This window comes from Dreissena polymorpha, chromosome 2 (genome assembly GCF_020536995.1).
Source record: "Dreissena polymorpha isolate Duluth1 chromosome 2, UMN_Dpol_1.0, whole genome shotgun sequence".
Lineage (NCBI taxonomy): Eukaryota > Metazoa > Mollusca > Bivalvia > Myida > Dreissenidae > Dreissena > Dreissena polymorpha.
Window position 1 is genome coordinate 73389322 of NC_068356.1, and position 27887 is coordinate 73417208.

Sequence of the window (27887 nt, forward strand, 5' to 3'; positions counted from 1 at the left end):
CAAAGCAATATACCCCCTCTTCTTCGAAGGGGGGCATAAATATGAGAAAATAGCCTTTAAGTACAAACGCTCTGGCGCTGACAATCCTCTGAATTTAAAGGGGCACACACAAACTGTATTGATGTAAAGAGTTGAGTGTAAAACTGTTCTATCCATCAAGCCTTTTCATTAGAGATACAATTATTTCATTCTAAACACGCAGTAAAACAGTGTTACAAAGACGCGGTCATGTTTCTAATGTTCTGGTAGATTATGCTCAAATCAGCGAATGGAATACATGAAGTGTATTCATTCGTGTCTAGCCGCGGAAAATTTTATTTGAATTTTATAGGACACTTACAAAGGTCAGGTAAGTTGAAAAGCTGGCTTAGACAGCTACACCGAATAAAAGACATGACGCACAAGTCACGCCAATGAGGAAAACAGGTTCGTGGGCCAATAAAGGACATAAATGACATAAATTCACGGAGTTATAGTTATCATTCAAGCGAGAGTGAACTCAAATTTATAGTAAAATTGTGAATAATCATGTGATATGCAATTGCGTATAAACGTAAATAGTTGTTTATTTCTATTGGTAAGTTGAGTCAAAAATAATTTGCATTGCATGTATTTAACGCTCGATTGTTTGTGTCTGAGCATAACATAAAATCGAACATCAGTATTGTACAGATTAATATGAAACCCAGTTTATGCAATTCCGTGACAAACCACAATGCTACTCACTGACGGGTTCGGGCAGGCGGGTCTCGCAACTGTCCCCAACGTATCGGGCCCGACACTCACACACCGCGATCTTATCCAGCAGGTTGCAGCGTCCGTTCTCCCCGCAGTCCAAACAGCATCGGTGCTCACACCGCGTGCCTGCAATATAAATTAGTCTCGCTCTAAGGAAACTCGGCTTAATGCATGTGCGCAACTTGTCGTCCCAGAGTAGCCGGTGTAGTACAAACAGGCTTATCCGGGACGACTTTTTCCGCCTCTATTGCATTTTAGTTAAAATTAAGTCTCTTATTCCCCCGTCACACCGGACTGGCGTCCTTACTGCGTCCTTACGGCGACCCAGGTCGCAGTGAGGACGACATAGACGCCGGAGGGACGCCGTAAGGACCCAAGAGAACGCAGTGAGGTCGCCGAAAATCGCTCAGGACGCGAGTCCACGGCGACCACTTTGAAGTGGTCGCCGAAGTCAATCGTTTTCACGGCGTTCTGTAAATGACATGGTAGGGACGCCGTAGAGACGCAATAGTCGTAGTAGGGACGTGGTAGGGTCGCTGTAAAGTCGCCATGGACGTCGTGCGGTCGCCGCTCAAATCCACAGAGAATGATCATTGACTGCCAGGCGACCGTACGGCGACCTTATTGCGACTTTAGTACGTCCTTTGTACGTCTATTGCGTCCTCAGAACGACTATGGCGTCCTTACTGCGACTTCATTGCGTCCTTACGGCGTCTATTGTCACCCTACTACGACTAGTGCGTTACTACTGCGACCCCAGTGCGTCTTTAGGGTGACCATATCAACGCCTATATAAAGCAATCTTTTTTTCTTTATTTTCTTCATTATGCTTCTGGGCGCCCTTCTGAGAAAATAAATAATTTTCTTATTGCACAACACATTCTAAATCTTCAGCAGCAACAGATACTTGACCAACAGCAGGTGGTATTAGGCGTAGTGAGAAGAAGGCAGGCCAGGCGGAGGCGATGCTGGGTTAGACCTTGGTTAAGAGATATTCGGAGGGATCAGTTTGGACACTTCAATCGTCTAATACCTGAGTTAAGACAAGAGGACCAAGCTTCATTCCAAAATTACTTAAGGGTTCCACCAGAAATGTTTGACGATCTGCTGATAAGGCTTTGCCATCGCATTACCAAGCAAGATACAAACTACAGAAAAGCTATCGATCCGGGAACAAAATTGGCAGCAACCCTACGCCATCTGTCGACTGGCGATCTGTATGCCAGCATGAAGTTTGACTTTCGACCTCCGGCCAAAACACTGTCCCTTGTAGTGAAGAATGTGTGCCAAACCATCATGTCGGACGCCATGATCTACAACAACTTGGAGCTAAAGGAGTGCCTTTCTAATGGATCTATAGGTTTACCACCACCATCACCTCTTCCAAATGATGATCAAGACACGCCATACTATCTTCTTGGCGAAGATGCGTTCTGTCTCCGAACTTCCTTGATGAAACCTTTTTCGGCCCGAAACCTTACAAAGGAGCAGCGCATCTACAACTATCGCTTTTCTCGTGGCAGAAGAATAGTTGAAAATGCGTTCGGTATTCTTGCCCAGCGCTGGCAAGTTCTTTTAGGGACGATGCAGCAAATACCCGAAACAGCACGTCTTATTGTCGAGGCTTGTGTCTGCTTTCATAACCTAATGAGGATGCAATTTCCAACATTGCAAAATGCAGTTGTTGACCACGAGGACGTCAACCATGACATAGTCCTTGGAGCATGGCGGATGAACGCTAACATGGTTGACGGGGAACGTGCACTTGGCCCAAACAGGGACAGTACTGCAGCAAAGAAACAACGCGAGTATTTAAAGTTGTATTTCAATTCAGAAGCAGGATCAGTGCCCTGGCAGGACAATATGATTTAGAGTTGTACTAATTTGGAATACTTGACCTGTTATTAAGAGTTGTAATCAATTTGAATACGTTCAATAATATCATCAAAAAATGCAATCAGTTGGAAAACGCAGACTGTTATCATTAAGAATTGTAATTAGTTGGAATACATGTGTACAAAGACAGTTATCATAAAGAGTGGTAATCAATTGGAATATGTAGACTGTTAACATTTAGAGAAGTAATCAATTTGAATATATAAACTGTTATCACTATACATGTATGTACATGCTTACAGTATGTATTATTAGAGATAGTACTTGATACTGTATTATATACAGGTCTGATGAAAATGTTTACGAGAATATTAAACATATAGGCTAGAAATTAAATAAAACATCAACTGTCGTTGGGTATCTTTTTTATATCTAAACTACTTTAGATAAATATGGATTATGTCATTCGATTAGTTTACATTTGATTATGCCAAACCATAAATATTTCATATAATGTACCAAGCTTATTAACTTTTAGTGAAGAAAATGTAAGAATCATTAGTTTTACACAAACGGTTTCCATGACGCGTTTATTGTCGCGCATGAACGTCATTGCAAACAGGATATGATGTCATCAAAAGCAATGCAAGCGTGCTCGTGATTAGTTCGAAATTAGAACTCGGCGTATTCTTCTTTGGTTTAAGTAAAAACATACGTCAGAGTGTTATAGGTAGTTTGATGTGTTTTCACATTTTGGTATTAATAATATAATCTAGTAGTTTAGTCACTGAGAACACCAACTTATTTTTCAAAGGAACATAGCTGCATTTGTTTGCTGTTTTGAAGTTGCCCACTATTAAACCCTAATGAGCTTTATTAAAATGAATAAAGGTTAATCTGATAGAAAAGGAATTGACAAAAAAGATTTAATGTTTTACTGGTTTATCTAAACATAATAACTCCTAGTAAATCAATCTTCATGCCATGAATAAATAAAACAATTAACAAAATTAACAATTTTCGCATCAGTGAATTATTTTCTATTTAACGGTATTTCAAAACAACATAAACACAGAAAACTAGTGATCATGATTCATGATAATCTTTATAAACAAAATGTCAACAACACGATAAGAGCATAACAATATTAAGTATAAGGTACATGTATTGTCGGTAATACAAAACAGTTTGGCAAAATTTTCAAGATATGATCATCTTTCCTTAGATAGATATAAACACACAAATTACTGCAATCAGTAAAAAAAGTATTTTTGACTTAACAATGAACCCTTTGTTTCTAATGGTATTCACTTGTTCTTATTTAGCATTTCAATGAAAGAAATTCTAAAACATCCACTGAACGATGTATCTTCATTTGGGGGAGAGACAGCAAAAATATTCTGGGGCGGATTCTTTGGGGTGCTCTGGAGTGGCTGAAGTGTAGTTAGCGCTGGCTCGTTCTGTGGTTTGCCTGTAACCATAGTGGCACTCATGGTGGTCGACAAATTCTCTGGAAAATGCTGCCTATGCGGTTGCTGGCTATTTTGGGTTTGTTGGCCTGGCTGCCACTGTTGTTGCGGTGGTTGCGGGGTCCCCCACGGCTGTTGTTGCTGCGGCTGCGGCGTATGTGAGCGAACGTGGTCGTTTAGGTCCATATACTTATACAGGAGGCTAGTTTGCTGCTGTTGGAATTGGCGCCACAACGACGGGCAAAGGTCAACCATCACATACTTTACCCAATCCCCGAAGGTATCTCGCTCGCTAGGTGCAGAAGGTGGCTTGACTATTTCCAGCAACTTCTCCTACAGCTTAATTGACTGGCGACCTCTGTCGTCCAACGCGTTTAACAAACGTTCTTCTTCTTGTGAGACTCTTGAGCGTTTGGGTCTGGCATCAAGGATTGTAGGCTCGTCGGCATTTGTTATAGAGGTAGATGGCCCCTGGATTTCGTCTGGATTCGCAAGTTCCGGGTCATCTTCACCTTGGGTCGACCCTTGGTATGCGAGCTTTGCCTTCAACTGCAAATAAATGAAATTGTATAATTAATTAGATATACGTATGCAACTGTATGGTGGAGAATAATCATTGACATTTCAATGAAGATAAAAATAAGTGTTTACCTTTCGAATGTTATGAATTCGAAATCACATGTCTTATATAGCATGTAGAATTTTATCCTTTTTGACATACAAACATTGAAACGATAGTATATGTATATGTATATGCAGTAAATTTTATGTCTAGTACTATTATTAAAAATTAAGATGCAAATGCAAGTTAGAAAAAAAAGTGGTACTTACGCTCACAACAGTTCGTGGCTGGACCCCATGGATATGGGACTTAAAGAATTTAAAGTTCTCAAGTACCCACAAATCGCATTCCGTCCGCTCTCCAGAGCCAGAGCCCGACTTCAATTTCGCCAACTTGCCAAACCTAGTTCGAATGGACCGATACCACACATGGAGAATGCTGACGTCCTTTTCCAGGAGCACAGCTTGCTCGTTCCAAAGAGAGTCCTTCTTGGCTTTGTCTTTGTACGAAGAGAGTTTTTTGTTGTACAAAATGGGATGCTCCTTCAGCCACTCTATCATTACCTCTTTTTCTGATGATGATAAATCGCTTCTGGTCGTTAGCTTATTTTTTTTCAATTTAACAGGGCTGTCAGCTGGTTGCATGCTGCTAGCAACAGACTGAGTGTCGGTGTCCGAGCCTCTCTCCCGAGATGGTGAAGGACTAGCTTCTTTTTGGGGTTAACCCCGTCCATGCGTCTTATTTTTTGGCATTATTGATTTTTTTCTCTGCACGCATCGACGATTGAAAAGAAAATGGAATTTCTCCAAAAAACCCGGCCTTTTATACTACAAGTATAGTCGCCGTGTGGTCGCGTGCGGTCGCCGTGTGGTCGCCGCGCAGTCGCCGTACGGTCGCTGCGGGGACGCCATGGTTGCAATAAGATCGCAGTAAGAACGCCAAGGACGCCTGCTTAGACGCCGTATGGTCGGCTTCGGTCGCCGTAAAGACGCAGTACGAACGCGGTAAGGTCGCGAGGGACGTATAAAGGACGCCGTGAGGACGCGCAGAACGCCATAAACCAGGACGCTGGTGTGACGGGAATGCGAAAAACAGCATTTTTACCGAAAAAGTCATTGGCGTTCTTACTACGACAATCGGAAATTTCCAGAAACACAGTCTTAGGTCGCCGTAAAGACACCAGTCCGGTGTGACGGGGCTATTAGCGAACAACTAGGGAAGGCGGAAAGTGTCGTTCCTGATTATTCTGTTGCTTGGCATTTCCGTACTTAGCCAATTTTCCAGCCAATCCAAACAGCAAGTCAGTACACAACGCTAACAAGGGGATGAATAGAAAATATAAATTTCACTACAAAAGCGTGATATTGCTTATGTAAAGTGAGTCATAGCTTGCCGCATTTAATATATATTAAAATGTATACTACTTAGGTAGTTAAAGTGATCGAAAGAAAATTGGCACAAGGATACCATTTCTCTGGCAAAAGATTCAGTATTACAGCACCAGTGCTGCATATTTTTATGAAAATGTGTATTTAACCATATGTGCAATTAAATGTATATTTATAACCTGCGTATATGTAACATATAATGAAATCATGAAGTATACGAAATGTAACCAAGCATTCGCATCCCAATGACATGGACCGACTGATCAATATGTTTATATAGTCGATCAAAATGCATTCGATACAGATTTACAATCGATGTTTTTTAGTATTAATATAAAAATAGTAGAAGTCTATTTAGAAGTAGTATACGTAGCAGATGTAGTCGCAGAAACCGCAGCAGAAATGATAACATTGATTGTTTGTGTGGTTGTACACGTAACAGCAGAACAACCAACAGCACAACACGCTGTTGTAGCTGTACTCTATAATGTATGAGAACAAAATAATAATATAAATTTAATATTTCAAAGTTACCTCTCGCCCCTATGTCGCACACACACGTGAAAGAGTGCCCCTGAACAGTCCCGTTTACCACTTCCTGTGTGCACGTGCCGAACACACATGCGCGGGACAATGGTTGCAGGCGACATTGCCGCTCCTTCATTGTTCTCTGCAAAGAGTCATTTATACACACATTGTAGCGCGGATCTGAGCTCTCATATACATCAACACTTGTTTCATTTGTTAAAGTTTTATCGCTATTAGATATACCACCTGGTGTTGTTCTGTCTTCAATAGAGTTTTCTAAAGTATTTAGAGGATTTAGTTTACCAACTTTAGTCATTTCTGTCACTGAATTTGTTTCGGTTGAAACAAGCATTAACATTACTTTTTGCTTAGGTTTACTTGATACTAATGTTTGTATTATCGAATTCGTCGATTTTGACACACTGGGTAACGATATTTCTGTTTTAGAAATTGTTGAATTAGTTCCACTGGTAACATTCATTTCTTTCAGATAATTCGTTGAATATTGTTCATCGCTCACAGCTTTTTCTTTCTCTGGATTTGGTCCTCGGGTTGAAGCATGTGCTGTAAAAGTGCTCGGTACCTTTATGTTAGCTTTCTCTGCCATAGGGCTAGGATTAGCGGATAAAGACAACGGTGTAGCAGTGTTTGAATCATTTAATATTAAATGCGTCAATGTTAAACTTGATCGATTAGGAATAGTTGACGCTGTTGATAAATTGCACGGGTAATAATTGCACGACGATTTTACTGCCGCTAAAAGACACGTGATAAACGAGTACATTCCAAAATATAGATGTAGTCTCAGCATCATGCGTGTTTGGGTTATTGTACACATTCGGTAAAATGTTTGATGAAATTCATTTTCATAACAATACAAGATTACCGAATATTCACAAATTGGTAAGTTCAGGCGATTCTGAGTTCGAAAACCACTTAACTCATGACACTGTCAAAATAAAAAAGAAAAGAAAACTTGCTTTAACAATATCTTCATTTCCGTAAAATTGTACTTGTCCTCTCAGCCATGTATTTCATTGGATATGAATCTCAAAGAACATCTACAAATGTCCATGCATCTCAGATACTAGTATCCGATGGCAATTGTCTTCTTTTTGATCAACGAACACCTCGCAAACAAGGTTGTTAGTTAATCTGTATTCTGTTAACGAGCCGAACATAATCCATCTTCTTTCAATTCCAACTCCAACTTGACATTAAATGAATTCATCGATCTACTAACATACGGATTTCGTTAAAACACTACAAGCTTTTTATGCTTCACAGAAAGATCAATATGTAAATGCCGAAAGGTATAAGACAAACTTATTCAAGTGAAAGATTAAAACACGAAAATAATACCCCTAAGCAATCAAGAATCATTTATTCATACGGTTCGAACATTAAATCTGATATGGTGAGTAGTCACTGTGATTTCCTACACTAATTTATTGTTTGCAATTATTTACTACAGTTGTTCTTTATTATTATTATTATTATTATTATTATTATTATTATTATTATTATTATTATTATTATTACTATTATTTTTATTGTTGTTGTTGTTGTTGTTCTTGTTATTATAATTTGTTTAAATAATAAATATAATAATAATAATATTATTATTATTAATAATTATTATTAATCATTATTATTATTATTATTATTATTATTATTATTATTATTATTATTATTATTATTATTATTATTATTATTATTAATAATAATATTATTATTATTATTATTATTATTATTATTATTATTATTATTATTATTATTATTATTATTATTATTATTATTATTATCATAATTATTATTATAATTATTTTTTAAATATTGTTATATATTATTATGATAAATTTTATTTTAAATGTCTTTGTTATTTCTTATAATTATAACAAAAAACAAGATCCTTTGCATTTGCGTCTTGTTACCGTAGTTCCATAATTGATTGAGTACCAACTCGTAAATGTTATTTTTCTCAAATCACTGACAAAACCAAGATTTTCACTCCCTCTGCAATACAGAGCACTGAATAATATTTTTTTTAAAGGGCGAATGAAATCAGGTCCACACTATATATCGAATACCTCTGACAACGAATGCCAAATTTAACTTCAACAAAACACCATATTCATCAGGTCATGAATTTCAATTGTCATTTTATTCCTAGCCAATCGTATGCAAGGAATCAGGAGTTTTTCAGCGATAATACCTTACATGTAAAAAAAAATCCTACATTTAGAGAAAACCTTTACACTTTTTTGTCGGAATTGTTGTAAGTGTTTTGGTAGGGTCCAATTAAAATTGTAATTTGTTAATAACGTAAAGTTTAAACAGCAGATTGATATTGAAACAGCAAACTCATTGGTAATAGGTTAGCTTAACAAACATAATATTATGATGTTATAAAATAAATGAAGGGCTATGAGTGTGTGTTACGAAAACGGTATACTTAACGATGTAAGGTAATTCCCATAATTTCTTGAAGAAAAAAAATGCCATGCACAAATATTTGATCGCTAACATAGAACTTACAGTCGCTTTATGGGCATGCACGTCCGCACAGGCTAATCAAGGACGACACTTTCCGCCTAAATTGGATAGAAGCTAAGAAGGGACTTGATTTAAACGAAAAATGTCATAAAAGCGGAAAGTGTCGTCCCTGATTAGCCTGTGCGTACTGCACAGGCTAATCTGGGACGACACTTTAAGCACATGGATTATGCCCAGTTTTCTCAGAACGCGTAAATTGTTATAAAATATTTAATTGATCACAATTATTTGTTAAGGTAGCGGTATTTCAATAAGCCATAATTATCGTATTACTAGACATGTAGTAGTAACTTTAAATTATTTAAGTAGATTATAATTCGAACGTATACGAATCCCCATGTTTCACTTTTACGTATACTCACAAATTAAAGGCGCATTTTTACATCAGTATTTGGTCAGCTATATGACGAGAACGTTTATACAGAACAGAACAAAACGTTTATTTTCACCCAAGTATACAAAATATACAATAAGGCCAATATAACAAAGCAAGAAAATTTAGTAAAAGATTAACTTCCGGTAATATTAAACAATCAAAGTACTGATAGTACTGGTGTGACGATGCTTTTGAAGAGGATGGATATAAAAGCATCAATTTAAGTTTATCTACATCACCACAATTGTGTATGTTGGTAAAAAAATATGGGTACACAAATTTTAGGTATGAAAAAAATATGCGAACCTGAAAATGTGGGTACAAAATAAATTTGGGTACGAAAAAAGAATAGGGTACGAAAAAAATTTGGTACGAAACATTTTGGGTAAGGAAAAAAATGGGGGTACGGGGAAGTAGTGCCTGTGGGGAACTTGACCCACAGGCGCACATCTTCGGCCCGTCAAGCGTTAAACATCGGATAAGTACCTCAAAGGCAATTGTATGCATACACTTTTCGGAAGCGGTAATGCGGTCCTACCTACGCGAGTCAAAATGTAAGCGAAATATGTAAACAAAGCGGTAGCCTGTCAGGAATGTTTGAATTAACGAAGAAAATCGTGTATTGATGTAAGTTTTTTTTTAAAGAAACGGCAGAAAATATATTAAATAAGCAATGGCGATGTTTTTCTCAACCACATAATTGTTTATAATTTGATATCACACAATGAAAGTGAAAGTAGAATTGTCAAAAATGACAACCTGTCAACGTGTTGTTTTTGCTGGCATGAGAGGGAAATACCATTCAATGTGTTCACATTTTTACCATTGGCTTTGTCAAGGACCTTTATAGTATGCGTGGCTTTGTTATTATTTATTGCTATCATGTAACTGCATGATTGTGTATATGTTTACAATACATAAAGCATAAATAATGATATAAATATACTTTTTGAGCTTACTTGTATAATAATCTGAGAACTATAGCCAGGTCTATTAATGACTTAAAATACATTTTTTGTCCTGATTTCATGAAGACTTGACCATGCATGTCATAGATTTCAAAATCAAGGCCCTGGTCTGACACATTGGTAACATCAACGTTAAACTGTTACAAAGCTTCTGAAATTAGTTTGTATTGAACTATGTAAGTTAAAACAGTCATAGATCAGTTGTGGTCTCTTGGTAATGACCCATTTTTGCTAACTTGTCTCACCCTTAAAACTGTCCACACTTCTATAATAGCAAATCTGGATTTAGGTGATCTTCAATGGTACATTTAAACTTTAGCTCTGTTACAAGAGTGCTGGTAAAGTCAAGTCACATATTTAAATCTAGGCCATCTCAAAATAAAAGACAAATGAAAGATGCGTTCATTAATTGTTGTCGAATTGTTTACTACTGCTGTGAGTTTTAATATAATATAACTGATGACCATCATGTGAGAGAAAATTCACATTATCTTAGTATATCAGGTTTAGCAGCCTTTTAGATAACAAAGTTGGCTAGTTTTCAATGTCGCTTCTGGGGATCAAACCCGCAGCGCAACCTCCTGCAATCAAAGTCGACACTCTACCACTAGGCTTTTTGGAGGATTCTAAAATGTTTCGATCCCTTGAGAGCATCCAAACAATAAATTAAGTCAAATATTGCCGATTCGGTTTTATTGAGTCGGTTATTGAGAGATAATGGAGCTCGATTGGTCATTGTCGGCTCGGGTACTACTAACATGTACCCCGTGTACTCTTAAGTATACTTACATGTACGCCGGGTACGGTAAATATACGTAATCGTACTCGGACGATATTAGACTGTACCCGAGTCGTATTCCCGCCCCAAATCCGATGTCGTAAAACGCGCAACCGATTATCTTAAACAAACTTCTCTTAAAAAAACAAGCGCATCAACATGCTTTTTGAGTATGTGTTCCGATAATATAGAGGCCATTTTACAGAAAATTGACATAAACGTGAATATATTATTAATAAAAAAATAGCCGACAACGACAGATTTAGCGTTAAATTTCCCGGGTACATTTTAGTATGTTTACCGTACCCGGGGTACATGTATGTATACTTAAGAGTACCCGGGGTACATGTAAGTAGTACCCAAGCCGACAATGAACAATCGAGCGATAATGGAAGGTGCAAAATCTCTCACGCCCCCTAGCATAGCTTTAAGCACTAGTCAATTCTCAACAGTGCTGGAGTCATTGATCCCGAGGGACAAGAAAAACAAGATTAATGTTCGAAATAAATCATTTGATTCATGACAATTCTATGATTTGAGCCAAGTCACAGAAAAAGCGCAGTCCAATCAGTATCCAATTAAACTATTTGTTATTGTCAGAAAACCGCTTTAAACAAACAGATTTCAAGCGACCGCAGGCTGATCTGGATCCAAATTGGCCACAAGCGCCTTTATATCTCTTTTTCTGTGACACAGTTCAGTTAACTTTAAAATAAAATAAAGTACTTAAATAGAAAGACGAAAGAGTACAAACCAGTAAAGATTTTGTAATCAAAGTTGAATTTCAGGACAGCTTGGTGAATCTGCAAATCCCCTATGATATTTTGATATCGGGTATCATAGTCATTCAATAAGTCGCAAAATGCTCGAATACAATTTATAAAGCAAAAAATGACTTAAATTGACAACTAAAAATACCAGTATGCCAGTTTTGCCGTGTCAAGCTGTCAAGATCCAGAAAGTCCTTCATTCACATCGAATATATCCTTCGAATTCCATCAATTGTTGTAATAAGCGGAGATTTAGTGAATAAATAACTCAAATATCCTAAATGACAGTTTCTAAATAGTCAAACAAGCCGATTATTGTTGTAAGATAGTTTTGACACGAGTGTCAACATTCTCTCATGGGCGCAACCATTGTTGTATGTTGAGGCACGAACGACAAATCTACTTGGAAAATATTATCAATGATAATCAGCGATGTATGCCGGTTAGAAAAATCGAGCTCAATCGGACTGACTCGGTCTTTTACATAGGTCGCCATTGTGAATTTTTTTTCATGGTATGATAACTTAGACGAGCTGGTGAAGCAGCATCGTCAAAAAGGGATATGCCAAACATGATTGCTGGAATATGGACAAGGGTGGAGGGTACTTAGGTGGGTAAAAATATTACGAACTTTACGATAATTAGTGTTTTTTGGCCGGAGATGTGCGGTGTAGCATTTAGTTTTCCACAGGGCGTTTATCCATCTTATTTTCCAGAAAGATAGCTGTTTGTTTGGGAATATCCATAATTTCAATTGTAGTTATTAACCAAGAAACTTAAAATCGTAGAGGAATGATTGTTGCGTAACGGATCTGACCATGTTGCTATTGTTGGGGATGTTTCAATGCACAGTCATTTATCGGGCTTGGTTAACGCATGGGTGCGCCAGTACACACGAAGTCACGAGGTCGGCGTGTTGACAATACCGATTGCCGTGGCATCGGGATCGGGAGGTCGAAGGTTCGAGCCCCATGGGGAGCGTTTGTCGAAGGATGGATGTTTGTCATGGGACTTGTTCCGATATGGCCGGCTCGTGAGCCGCGAGCGTTAAATATTAATGGTTACCGACTTTTATCCGCCTGGCGTCAACTAATTGAGTATAACATATATTATTAAGGAATTAACCCGGTATGTACTCCGAATATACATGTTAAATTGTGAGTACAAAGTACAAAAGGCACCATAAGCTAGAGCTCAACAATACTTTGCAATTAAATACATAGGGTTCTAAATAATATTTATAAATTTACATTCACTACACTGACTTGACTTGTACTTCTAATATCTATTTATTGTTAGGGACTGCCACTGTATTTTGCGCCTTTCATCTGGTGATAGTAAAATATTTTCTGATAATGCAATTTACTCAGGTATTGTAATCACAGTCAATGTCAGTTTTCTTAGTATATCATACAAAATTGTATTTGCACAAGGCCAAATAGCGTATTTGAAATAGCTACAGACATTACAATTTAGTTGGTATTAGACATAGTAACAACAACAACAAACAGGTATTTAATACATCAACAAGTAAAAATTGGATGGCTGGAGGCAGTGATGAAAAAATAAATGTAGTTATAGACTGTTCTTGAATTGACTTAAGATAAAACGAATAAATTTGCATGTGTTTTTAAGTATATGTATGGAATCGGACAATAAAAATTTTCTAAGAAAGTTTTTATGCATTTTTCAAGGATATATATGTTTTTGAAGCCATAGGTTAAGATAGGTAAGACAGTGTGGTCAAATAGTTTTATGGTAAGGTCAATGGGCAGGTCTGCGTTGTTTGCACGTGTGTATAAAAGGTGCATTGCTTTATTGGCTTCTTTAGCTATATGTTTTCTGGCATTAAGGAAGGAACCATTGCTAGATAGAGTTGTGCCTAGGTATTGATAACGGTCGGTAATCTCGATAGGATTTTACCTTGTTTAAATTGAAGTTCTGTAATTGTCTAGCACCAACTATTCTGAATTTAGTTCTGTTTAAATTTACTTTTAGATGCCAGGTATCACAGAAGTAATTGAAGATGTCTATACTGTTTTGAAAGTCAGTCTTTGAGTTTGAAAGGATCACTGTGTCGTCAGCATAGAGAAGGATAAGAAGTTTAAGCCGCAGGGATAGATCCAGGGGATTTGTTAACTCTATGCCAATTTAGCCATTGCGCCTTTGAGATGCAAATTAGTTTGTAAGGCGTTTAAAAAGAGTAAAAAGAGTAAAGGGGATAAATTTTCGCATTGTCTAACGCCAATTTCTGAGATGAAGGGCTCTGATATATAACCATTTGCAGAAATGCTTGATTTTATACTGTTGTACATATTTTGAATCAATTGCAGAAATTTTCCATTATTATTATGTTTAAGTAGTTTATGCCAGCACGCAATTTATAAATATTTACATTTGTATTTAAACTATATTTGTTTCTTTACAGGTAACCATTTTATGTTTTATATTAACGATTACTTTTCACGAGTAACGGTTTCATATTTTGTATTTCATTTTACTTATTTATCTGCGTGTTTTATTTGATATAATAATGTATTGGTTATTTATTATTTTTTTGTAACCAACTTGGTTATCACGTTTTGGGAATGGTAGCAACCCACCGCCAATATATAAATACCCACCCGGCGACAATGAGTGGCGCCCAGCGGGGGACCATGGTAGTTACAGCTCTCCATAGAAATTGCCCGTTGTTTCGTCGAGATCAGCAATACACTGTTCTCTGTGCCTCAAATTCTAGGACGAATTCCAACTTGGCAGGGGAGAATGTCACGTTACCGAACTTAAGCTGGATTGTTGGATGTGTGGCGGCCGGGTTAGCTCAATCGGGAGAGCATTCGCCCTGTAAGCGAGGTGTCCCGGGTTCGCGTCCCGGACGGGCTGCACACTTTTCACCACCCGGCGACACGTAAAAAAAACTCAACCGTAGACTGAAATACCAACAATGTGATTATATCTGAATGCGTGTCGCAAACAATTATACGGAAACGTGTTATTTTGGGGAAAATGTTTAAGTCGAAGGCCCGTGACGTCGTCATAAATCAATGAACCGGAACAAAACTAGAACTGAACTTGATCTGTAAGTCATGTAGGTAGACTCAAACACTAAAAGTAAAGTCACTATCTGAAAGCGTTCGGAAAAAAATCCGGACATGTACTATTTTAAAGAAACTGTTATTGTAAAGAAAGTTTCGTAGTCCAAGGCCCTTTACTTCGCCGATAATCAATGATCCGGAACGAAACTCAAACTTAATCTGTAACTCATGCAGGTAGACTCACATACCAAACATAAGGGACATATCTCAAAGCAATTATGAAAAAACTCCAGAAATAGGATGCTGGACGAACGGACAGACGGGCGGACTGGTGGGTTTCACTTGATAACCATACCTGGCTCAGTTAATGTAATACCAAGAATTTACAAAATATGCATATATCATATAAATTGTCTCTAGGGAAATAACTTTAATATTTTTTCTTTATGGACTTAAGAGAATTGAACAATGTTTATATTTCCAGCTAGAAAGTTTTGACATTGTATCGAAGATAAAAATTGTTTTGCAAAGAAACGGATTGCCGATGTTTTCCATATGTTTGAGTGCTACATTTGTGGTGGAGTTTGTTAATAATTATGAAACAATCCCCACATATAAGGCAATGAATTGATCATTTACTTTTACATAAAAAGTATTTTATAAGATTTGTTTTATTTTCATCCGTTTATTAGAAAAAAAAGTGTCATCATAATTATACTATTTATGTATTGAAGCAACTGTCTTAGATTGCATGCCCACTAGTTGTGTGAGAGATTTAATACTTGGTATTGATTGTTCCTTAACTCTTCGCACCGACTTTTCATCTTGTACAAGATAAGAGACTTGATAATTTAAAGTCTTATGGAGTTTTTACCCATTTGAAATTAGAATGAATGTATTGTATGTTGGTAAACACAGTACAGTTTATGTATCAAACATTGTTTTATTTAAAAGTCAACTATTATGTTAAAGATACAGTCTTGCATGACTCCCAGTCTAGATTTAGGAAGGGTGCCTCAAAAACAGTAAATATGTATCTACTCAGTTCAAAACGACCGAGATAAATGTTATGTTGTTAAATGATGATTCTACTTTATGTGTAAGTTCTTGATGGTGTTCAATATTTCTGGATTGGAAGGATTGAAGGTACACAAATGCTTGGACTAATTTATCCGTTCAATAATTATCATTGTTTGCATCGAATACACATATGGTCTACATGCACAAATGGTCTAACCGTAAGAGGAGAATAATACACAGGTTATTTGTAAGATTATTACAGCATGATTACCCATACATCGACATATAGAAAATGATCACATAATAAAAATCTACTAAAAGCAATAACACTAGTGGCCGTTCTTTTTTATCAGTGTAACAGTTACTATGAATATGTAATATATAGCATTTAAGCCATAGAAACAAACATCGAAACTTGTACATGCTGTATCATATAACACACCAATTTAATCATCACCATGTTAATTACATAATTTGATTTCTACCGTATTCAACTTGATAGCTTTCTCTCGATACGATGTTATCATCTGCATGTTTAGAATAAGATGTCAAGGTATAAAGTTATTGTTAAAAGTAAATCGTTCGAAAAGGAAAACTTCCAACTAGTATGAGATTCCGACAAAATCACAATAACAAGGGACACACTTTTGATAACAATTTAAAACATAAATAGCGCAAAGAAAAGGCAATTAAGATGGAGAGAAATTTAAATGGTTAACATTTATATGTGATAATAATTTCACGTGCAACTTCTTTACTTGTCGAATATTTGCGTTAGACCTATTTGTTTCGAGTCCGATCGTCATCTTACGATATACCATACCTTACTGTATATAGTTTACATACAATGGAAACATGGGGAAATGAGCATCAATTCAACACACCGTCAAAAGTCTAATCATACATTGTTATCGGAAAAGAAACCTTTTCTTGCCGCGAATGCTTTTTGTAAAGATATGTGTTTACTCAGTTCGTGGTTTAATGACGGAAACTCTCAATACCTTTATGTAAAATTGAGTCCATCTATTGTTGTTCAAATCCAAAGCCTAGGTAAAAGCAAAGTGTAAACATAACATCTACACCTATTGCATCAACAGTCAAGTACCTTAGGATAACAAAGCACAATACTTATACTTGAGTATGCCTGAGTCTGTGAAGGAAAAAGGAGAGTAAAAGTTAAAATTCCTTTACGGGAAGAAAGATTATTTCTCTTAGCATACACAACAGTCATTATTGACAAATTGCATACATGGTCACTTTGATTTTAAATCTAAACATTATGTTTACCGAACATATTTATTATGTTTTAAATACGGTGATATTTGTTATCAGATATTACATACAAATTTAAGTGGATTTGTGAACATTCATTTATGCCTTGAATTCAAATAACAACCATACTTATGACAGTCCCTATACAATTCACTGATGACATTATTTATGAGGACAAAACACTCGAATGTGCAACGTTAAAAAAAAGCAACAAATATTTCGCAAAACATTTCGTTCAGTAAAGTTAACCCATATAAAATGATTGCTCTTTATAGCAATAGCCAAACTTTCAACGCTATATGTGGTATGGTAATATAGATTCAACGAGATACAAACTGCTCGTTTTTGTTTTTGTTTTTTTGCAACAAACCTTTCCAAGTGAATTTCCCGCGACGATATCCGAAAATTTACAAGCGAAAGCGAGAAAGGCTTCGGGCAGCGTCGGAAGTCGCCCTAGGTATGTCGACGTGGTGACTGTCTAGCGACCTGGTAACAGGCAGTCCCGCGTTCGATTCACAAGCATTTTCCTTATCTTCCAAAAAGTGACAAAGTTTATAGGGAACAGATTCAGAAAACAAACTCGAGCGTGTCGCAAACAGCTTTTCGCCTTGATGGAATGATTGTGTATCTTTTTAAAGGTATATATACAATAAGAAAACGTTATTTGCACTCTTGCACTGAGTTTTAGCCGCAAATCTTTTTTTTCGAATGGGGTGGGGGTTAGCTCAAAATGGCAGACTCTACGCCACTGAATGCCGGAGTGTTATTTCTAAGGTAAAGAGTTTAAGTTTCAACGAATAGAATGTTTTCAGAGGCTTAGTTTTCACAAAGTTATGTCCTTGTCACTCCAACAATGTATGACGATTTAGTATACCGTAGATTTGTCATAGTGATAATTGAATCAGGCATTGAACACTGTATTAAAACAAAGAAGGTATGTATTAGAGCATGTGTAACATACAATGGTAAACTTGTTCGGAGGTGTTTAAATTCGACTCAAAACAGAGAATTGCGTTAAGTGGTGATTTCTTAAATGTAAATAAAATTTCATAAATATATTCAACTAAAAATGATTATTACGAAATGGTATGGAAATGTTGGTTAATTATCAGTATAAGGTATGATTGAAGTAAGTATATTGTGACCAAAAAAGATAAGATTAAAAAAATCACCATAGTATGTACATTTGCTTTAAAGAAGCCTGATGCAAATCGCAAAATATATCAATGTTTGACTTGGTTCCTTTAAATAACGTTTTCCTATGTTTTCTTCTATAAAACCAACGATCGTAAACGAATGGCACATCCATCAAAACATATATGCTGCTTTTAACAAAACCTGTCAGTATCTTGTCACTTCAAGGTAACGGATGCGTTATCTATTATACATATCTTTATGTTAGTATGCTTGCACGCCTCGCTTTAGCAGTGATGTTTTCAAATGTAAGCAATAACTTTATAAAGTAAATAACAAAGTAGATAAGTAGGTTAGACAGTAAGTTTTTAATGTGACATGCGAATATAATACACAGACTTTATAAGCCAGATAAACTAGTGGCTAGGTTACAATGGGCCTAAATGTCATCTTCACAAAGTTCAAATGAAGGTACTTTAACCAGAATGATGCGCATATTAATCACGTGTGAAACCGTGTTGAAAAACAATACAGAATTTATATTATTTGCTTAAATACAGGTATATGCTGGTACTGCAGTATTTACTTATCCGACGAGACATTACAAGGCGAGCAAATACGAGACGGAACGAGGCCAGACGAGACGAGACAAATATTCGAAATAAATATAAAATAAATAAGCTAGAAAACAACTAACGTAAAACATACATATACTGTTTGTTTAGTATGAAGACTTAAATTAGCGTACATGCATTAGCATGTAGTTTTAATTTACGATGTTGAAATGACTCAAAATGTTCACATTGTCGTAAGCCGGATGATAGCTAAAACGTTGGATCTTAAATGTTGCAGCAGCTGTAGCATAGTCCACATCCACGTAGCCTTGGTCTGCAAAATCAAAAACATTCAACAAATAAATAGTATCATATTTTATGCGAACAGTCATCGATCTGTTTTGCTCTCACATACATATTAAAGATGTATACATGTTATTAGCCTATAGTGTTTTCCCTGGTAACTGCCTTGAATTCAAACCTTTTCTTATTATTATTAATTGAATTTGCAAACTGTAACGCAACAACGTTTGGCAGTTTTACAATATTTGTTTTTGAACTGTTTACCAATTGCATGAAGACAGTTGTAATTGAAAAAGATAATTCAATTGCCTTCTATTTTTGTTTCGTGTACACGAAACTTTATTCAAGAACTGTACATATATAAATTATTTTATATGTTATTCGTAAATGTGAATCGCCGATGTTAATTTGTGCGAATACTATTTTAATATTTATATTATATTACTTTAAAAGTCTGTTAAGATGAAACACTCAAGCTGTTAATATATCGTATATTAGAGCGTGCGGAATTCTAAACATACATGATTATTTTCGTACAGCACTACTCTAAATGTGTGATTCATTTTTACCGTATGTAAGAATGCTATAATCATTTTGATTGCCTCGGGAAGCATCGTACACATAACAGTAGTCATCAGGTCTCTCAATGGTGGGTGGTGATCTTTCTGTTACTTCTTTGTGTTGATTAGCGGAACATCTTCAAAGTATATTTAAAATAAAATTAATGTACTTTTATTTGAAACGAACGCCAACGAACAATTTGGCAAACATACATTGCGCGAGGAAAGGAAAATATGTATTTGTTTACTTATATCAATAATTATATTGGACAGATAGATAGATTTATTTCAGTATAATGATACAACATGATAAAAACATATCTTCAAACATGATAAAATAGTAATAGTATAGTAAAATAGTAAAACAATAAACATGTATGAGGAATGAAACCTTGCAAATAACATTATACCAAGGATAACACAAAAAACAGAACTTAATCTCTTATTTCCATTGTGGTCCTTGGATATTGATGGTAGTGACATAGAGAGGCATGAGATGGATATCAGACATTTGACTTATAAAAGACAATTATTTGCATAAAAAGGTAGATATATTAACAAGTGGATCAATTAAAAACTAACTATATAGATCTAAAAGAAAATATTGTTTGTAAGTAATGAATACCTGAGAAAATAATGTTTACATAAATTATGTTTAAAATAAGTTCTTTAATCATACTGATGGTCCTCGACAAAAGCGAAAACGGAACATCGGCCATCGTCTCGAGTGATGGCATAATCATATGTATTGGCTGAGAGTGAATCGTATACAGAATTTGGGTCGTAAGGTCTCTCTATGATGGGTGGTGATCTTTCTGGAACTTCTTTGTGTTAATGACCTGACGATCATAAAGTATGTTTTAAATGCAATTCATGTAATTGTATTTGTCATCAAAGGATAACGAACAATTATTTTAATGTATATTTCACTGGAAAGTGTGAACATCTTTTGAAAATAAGTGAAAATAAGTTTCATTTACCGACGTTGCCTTTTCTTAACACAAATACTAATGACTGTTATTGCCACCAAAACTCCGATCACCGACGATATGGATGCTAATGCAATACTTATTATTCTATGTGCGTCATTCGTTTCATGTCGTGCAGTTGTAGTCATGTCTGTGTGACGACTAGTGGCCGGTGGGTCTGAATTTATAGATGTTGTTACTAATGTTGATGTTGTTTGGATTAATATCCTACCTATATGCGAGACAAATAACACACGAAACTTATAATACATAATGCACATATTATATATCTTTTTTTATATACAAGTAAGTGATCAACGATTCGATTAACTAGTAAATTATAACTATTTGTATTATTGAAAGATTTAAAGCATGACCACATTCACCACATTTAAAACAATAAAAATCTTTAAACTTTTTTTTTCAGTTCCTTGCTGGAATCAAACATGTTTAGCAATCGAATAAAGATTCGTACAAACATTTTATATACTATGAAACCGTGGTTCGACAGCGGATAAGCAATTACTTATAATACGGACGTACATGTCCAAAAACAGTATGGTCTATATGGGCATATGCTTTAACTTATATTCGCTTCCTTGGTTTTCAAATATGATCTAACAAACGCCTATCACGTGTTTGGTGCCAAGAGTAAACTCATCGAGTTGTTATTGTTGCAAGACCGTATATAATCTCTAAACAAAATCGCCTGGACCATCAGACTTTTTGGTCTTAAATAGACTGCACACAACTTAATTGTTACGCAAAAATATATGTTTTATTTTATATTATGATATCATATCCTTATTTATACATCGTTTTTAAACATATCATTAAGAAACGAATTTCGGTGTAATGGGTATTTGTCGTCGCTAGCCTTACATTTCGGCGTCGTTCGGACTGCTGATAATGGCGAGACTACACGGAAATAGACGATCTTATAATAGATGGGTATCAAAAAGGCAAATAATTTTAGACTTAACAACGTCACTGCGATGGAATGCAAAAAAAACACAAGTTATTGAGGATCTCTATTAGTTTACTAGATCAAAGCGCCGAAGGCACTGAAGTTGTTCGCAATTGCAAAATTAGGTTATAGCTTTTTAAATCGCAAGTTTGAAATGAACAGAAAACATTCAAATTTATATAGAGTGACTTAACGAACCTGTCGAGATGTGTGCACATTATAGCATCATATGTATGTTGAAGAGATAACTTAGATAAAATAACAAAAACATGTCCCTTTTCGACGTTCTGAAAGCATAGCAAATACATGTATGATGAAAATGGTATATTGAGAGCCAGTTAATATAAAATAAAATTTGCAATCACCATCATATTAAGGAATATTGTTGGGATATCGAATCCTATCACACTAAGAATATCATTGTAATTTCCCTGTGCACACTTTTTTGACACCATATCCAAATTCAAAATATACATTAATATGATTGATGCATTATAAATAATAAATAAATCTGCGAGCAATACTTCTTACTCACGAATTATGTATTTATCTATTTGAATACCATGATATTTTATTTTTCTTCACATAAGCGAAATGATTTGCGAGCTTTATGAAATTAGGTCCCAACCAAACACTCTTCTTACAACGTCTTCTATCGCAAATTTCGCGAAGTCTGTGTTTTATACATCGTCATTCACTATGCATGTTAAATTGACATTTCGGTAAATAATGCAAGAAATTACGGTCAACAGATCGTATGTGTATGATTTATTTTTTTAAGGGGCCTTTTCACGTTTTGGTAAATTAACAAAATTAAAAAAAGTTGTTTCAGAATCGCAAATTTTCGTTCTAGTTATAATATTTGCAAGGAAGCAGTAATAATGAACATTTACCATGTACTACAATAGTCATTATATGCATCTGTTGACGATTTAAAAACCGGAAAATATTAAAGCGTTGCAACGCGATACGATTGAATAGTTCGGAGAGTTCTGTTGTTGTTTTTATATTTTGTGAAACTACGAGGATTCCTTATATAAAGTATAATATACACCTGTCATAGTATGAGCACGGATGGCTGGGAGGTATAAGTGGAAGAGCTTTTACTCAAGAACTCCAGGGGTCAGTGGTTCGATCCCTGTTGAGGGTTACTTTTTTCATCTTTTTTAATTTTATCCTTGATTTTTTACTGGAGCTCTTTAGATCCAATGTTTACATTTATCAATATAAAGCATTTAATGACAAACTTTAATACATGCCAAAATCTGTGAAAAAACGCCTTTAATTAATTTAGACAAATAACTTACTATAACCTTGGCACATGAAGGCTTGCTTAATATAACACTCATCATCATTCAGATAAAGATCCGTCTTATGCCTATCGATGCAGTTTTCTTCGCCTTCCAAGTTATTCGGTTCACCTTTATCCCTCAGATAGGGAGGCACACTTGTCCCATCTTTCCACAAATAACAACTGGAGTTTTTTTCGAGCACCTACCCATACGTGGTCATCGGGGGCTGTATTAAAAAAAATAGCAAAAATAAATTAAAAATCCTAACCTCGAGTGTTCACATGCGTTTTATTTGTTCACGCATTGTTTTACCCCCAATGACTTAGTTTCTAAATTTGCCCAGATGTGATTAGTTTCAATTACTTGCTGATTTAGTCCAAACACAACCAACAAATACTATGTAAAAGATTACATAACTGTCCAAATACATACGCTGCTGAAGTTTTATTCTTATTTTGAAAATCGTTTTGGAGTTATAGTATGCGTCCTTTATCATCTCTCTTGTGCATGAACCGTTTTGCGGTGAAACTGTCAAATTACTTCTCCTCCTCAATCACTTAGTTAATTCTGATCATGTATGGTATATATTATACTTGTGTAATCCTCTTTAAATGTATATCGTTTCTACATACTCGATACACGCCTAAAAACTAAACTGATTTAGTTCCAAGTCTAAGGTGCTTGCGTGTGTGTGTGTGTGTGTGTGTGTGTGTGTGTGTGTGTGTGTGTGTGTGTGTGTGTGTATGTGTGTGTGTGTGTGTGTGTGTGTGTGTGTGTGTGTGTGTGTGTGTGTGTGTGTGTGTGTGTGTGTGTGTGTGTGTGTGTGTGTGTGTGTGTGTGTGTGTGTGTGTGTGTGTGTGTGTGTGTGTGTGTGTGTGTGTGTGTGTGTGTGTGTGTGTGTGTGTGTGTGTGTGTGTGTGTGTGTGTGTGTGTGTGTGTGTGTGTGTGTGTGTGTGTGTGTGTGTGTGTGTGTGTGTGTGTGTGTGTGTGTGTGTGTGTGTGTGTGTGTGTGTGTGTGTGTGCGTGCGTGCGTGCGTGCGTGCGTGCGTGCGTCTCAAACACCTTCTATTGAGGACCTGAATCAGTTAACACAGCAGCGATTGGGGACAAACTTAGCAAATGAGGACGTCCCATTTGACATAAATGCAAATATGTCTCAAAATGTTAGAAATAATACAAAAACGATAAAAAATGGTTTTCTAAACATGTCCTAACCTGACGGTTTTTTCAGTGATTGTGTGTAGGTTGTGTATAACACCACAAATTTCCATTTTTCAAAATACACACCCTGTTCTCAGTCGCTGGTGTGTAAATAAACTGATGTCCTTAAAAGAATATACACATAATGATCCCCAATGGTCGGTGTGTAGACCGCCAAATGTCCTCTATTGTCCACTTTTCAAAGTTCAGAGACTTTGCAATTACGTGGTTGGATGGAAATCTTTTATTCAAACATTGAAATTAAGTACATGTATAATTAATATATTATACTGCAAATTATAATCAACGTATTTACACGTTAATGGAAGTACATACATGTATGGTTATTCAACACACATACACATATATTTGAAAGAAAGAAAACACATTAAAGTTCTAACTATTAAATTATGAATCACAGAACGTAGCAATCATGCGAGGCAATGACCAGTTTTATTGTACATGTAGTCTCTCTTCCCATGATAAATTAGATTTCAATTATAAAATGTGCCAAAGAGGCCCTATAACGCTCATTTGAGTTATCGTTCTGTAAAGGGTAACGAAACTTGAACTTGAACTTTCACAATATTGACACACATATATGTATTATAATTATATGATTATATAGATTTGTACGCCACTGAAAAGCCGAGGAAATGCGAAACATGTCTGGTTAAAATAAATAGTGCATGTAATGTCGAATACGTTTTCTCGTTATACAAGTATATATAATGATTACTAGAATCATAGATGGGTGCGTGAGGATGAGTCGATCTACGCAATATTCCTTATACGATTTAACATATAGCGCCTAGCAGTATTGGAGTCACCAAGGGCAGGCTAATTGTGACCCCCGGTCATTATTTTAATAATCAGATTATGAATGATGCTAAACACAAAATATGAACGCTCTTTGATACTGTTTGATTTCGGAGCATTAAACAATATGCTGTTCGGGATTCAAAAACCGCATTGTCAATTCAATTAAAAAATGTGATTCATATGTGTGTGCGCGAACAAAGTTCACCCATATTTATTTTATAGAGGTTATCAAAATCAAATGACATGCCGTGATATTGATCTGATCCTCAGAGGGTGGTTAATTTATATTTCCACGTGCGTTTTGACAAATATGAAATAGGAAAAAATGATACATAGACCACTTACATGTTGTTGTTCAAGAAAATCTTAAAAGGCACTTTATCAACCTGAAAATTATCCAAATAATTTAGGGCTTTATGGAAATATTTATGAATGATTTAAAATATTTAATTATGTATGCTGTGCATAGGTACTGTTATAGAGACAGTCTAATTTGACAGTTAACATGCATCTATTCGAAGACCAATTAAGGTGTGATATCGTACAGACATAGATTTTGTTCTTCCAAATGTTTCAAGCTATATTTCAAGCAAACCCGAGTTTTATTTTATTAACTTGTAGTCGGGCTATATCATTAAAATTCTGCGTTATTTTCCTGATAAACGCTTACGTGTTTAAATTGACCATTTACAAGGACTTTATGTTTTGTGATGTACATTGATCCAATGGATTCATTAGTAAAGTTTGCAACAGTGTGAGCTAAGGCCGAACACGTTTGTGTTTCCTGTGTCATTGTTTGAAAAAATAGGAAATCACAGACCTCTTCACGCCTGGGTAACATTAGTTCAAGTCTGTGAAACTGTTAGTTTGTATAAGACTGTGATATACAGTTTACTCGCGTACCGTTCGATTAGAACTCAAGTCACCATTTTAAGAAAATTACCACAGCAAAATACAAATCTCATTTAAACCTAAATGACTGAATGCATGTAAATATACAAACGTCTTTTGTTTGTGGTACATCTAAATACATGTGTATGTATAAAACGTATCATTTGAATCATTTCTGTTACGTTCAATGACATATTCACCAAATTGTCAAGCTGTTTTTCTAAACACTACAGTCGTTATCTAATTTATATGCATGAGCAGGGGCATTTTCACGAGTAAAACTATCAAAGATACGTATCAGTCACAAAACAATATGGTTTATGTATATTTGATTTTAAATCGTTTCGTGAGGCCCAGAAAAAGCCTATCAGTCTTATTCCACATGTTCTGGCGAAACCATTGCATCGAGAGGGCAACAAACAGTCAATGCGCGGATTCGAACCTACCATTCAGAAGGTCCTGAGCGATGCTGACATTGTTTGAGTGATGTGCCGACTCGTGTAGAAGGCGGTTCAAGGCATCGGCATCCGGTACAATGCTTATCGGGTACCCTGAAATACATAGCAGATTAATTTATCCTATAATTTGAGCCTCGCTCTGTGAACACGGGGCTTTATGTATGTGTTGAAAGTGTCGTCCCAGATAAGCCTGTTCAGTCCGCATCGGGGCGAGTCTTATCAAAGATCGTACGACATTCTCACCTTACGATGCAATTTTCGAAGCGCCATAAATACGTAACCGTCACATTTAGAATTACTTTTGTTGAATATTTCCATTCATTTTTAAAGTAGCTGTCAAATATCCTTTATATTTGAAACATACAAATCATAATCACTTATATTTTAAAATTACAAAATTCAATCGTAAGGTAAAATTGTCGTACGATTTTTGATAATACGGACCCATTTCCGTGTTAACAGGATTTTCGCTGAGAAGAGACTTCCTTTACACGAAAAACAACAAAAAAGCGGAAAGTGTCGTTCCTGATAAGCCTATGCGTACTACACAGGCTTATCTTGGACCAAACTTAACGACTATGCATTAAGCCCCGTTTAACCAGAGCGAGGCTTATTTATATATTATTTACTATTCAAAATGTTGAGTTTCTTTGCGGGGCCATGAATGGTGCTCAGAACAAATACACATTTAACTGAAGTCCTTTACGTTTTGATCACATCGATCGCTTGTTGAATGCTTAAAAATAAAGGACATCGTGATTATATTGTGGTTTAGAAGCTTTTAGTTCAGACATATCACAGCAGTCTTTACTAAATGGCCTTGATGACGCTCGTTACATATAATGTTTTATTTTAGTCGACTTCTGTTTTTGTTTGCAAGTACCGTGCTGCAACCTACCCGCGAATTTTACTATCACGTGACCGTATTTTTCTATGTGGTCCAGAAGCAGATCAGTCAACGAGTCCGGAATCTCATGCACGTGCAGTACGAATATGCTGCCGGAAATCCGGAAGTCATCAGAATGCTCACCCGTGGCTGAAATGCACACACTTGTAACTTGGTTATGATCGAAATATGCGAAAAATCGGATGTCATCTAAGTGTTCCCCCTCGACTTAAATACACATTGTATGAACTCACTTTGATGGGAATATTGATTTAATAAATTGCGAGTAAGTTATTTCCTTTTCCATTTAGTTGTTTATACGAATCAGGAATAAGGAAGAGTTTATTATTCTTTATTCAAGCTATATATTTTAAACAAGCTTTTAACGATTGTGAAGTAATGCACCAACAACAAGTATGTCAATAAGCTGTCCAATTTGTTACCAAGCAAATACCTTTTTTGATTAGTGTACATGACAACAGCTGCATATATGTATAAATGAAATTCTCTTCATTGTTTTGCTTCGTGACCACAAAGGTCTGAATCGAGTTTATGC

The 27887-nt window shown here is 35.8% G+C and overlaps 1 protein-coding gene and 1 long non-coding RNA gene across 2 annotated transcripts in view; both read right to left on the reverse strand.

The window, feature by feature from the left end:
- The window catches only part of LOC127869814 (interleukin-1 receptor accessory protein-like), a 13981-nt gene extending 11948 nt beyond the window's left edge, over window positions 1-2033 (reverse strand). The window contains exons 1-2 of the mRNA XM_052412472.1: window positions 1934-2033; window positions 727-864 (exon numbers count right to left, since the gene is read on the reverse strand). Coding sequence (XP_052268432.1) covers window positions 727-864; window positions 1934-2033 — 238 coding nt within the window. The remainder of the gene's footprint in view (window positions 1-726; window positions 865-1933) is intronic.
- Window positions 2034-18779: 16746 nt separating this feature from the next.
- Window positions 18780-27477, reverse strand: LOC127870313 (uncharacterized). The gene is made up of 6 exons (XR_008044753.1): window positions 27344-27477; window positions 26434-26538; window positions 23090-23300; window positions 20527-20686; window positions 19857-19984; window positions 18780-19318 (listed from the first exon to the last, which is right to left on the reverse strand). It is a non-coding gene; the product is annotated as an uncharacterized LOC127870313 (long non-coding RNA).
- Between the last annotated feature and the right edge of the window lie 410 nt (window positions 27478-27887).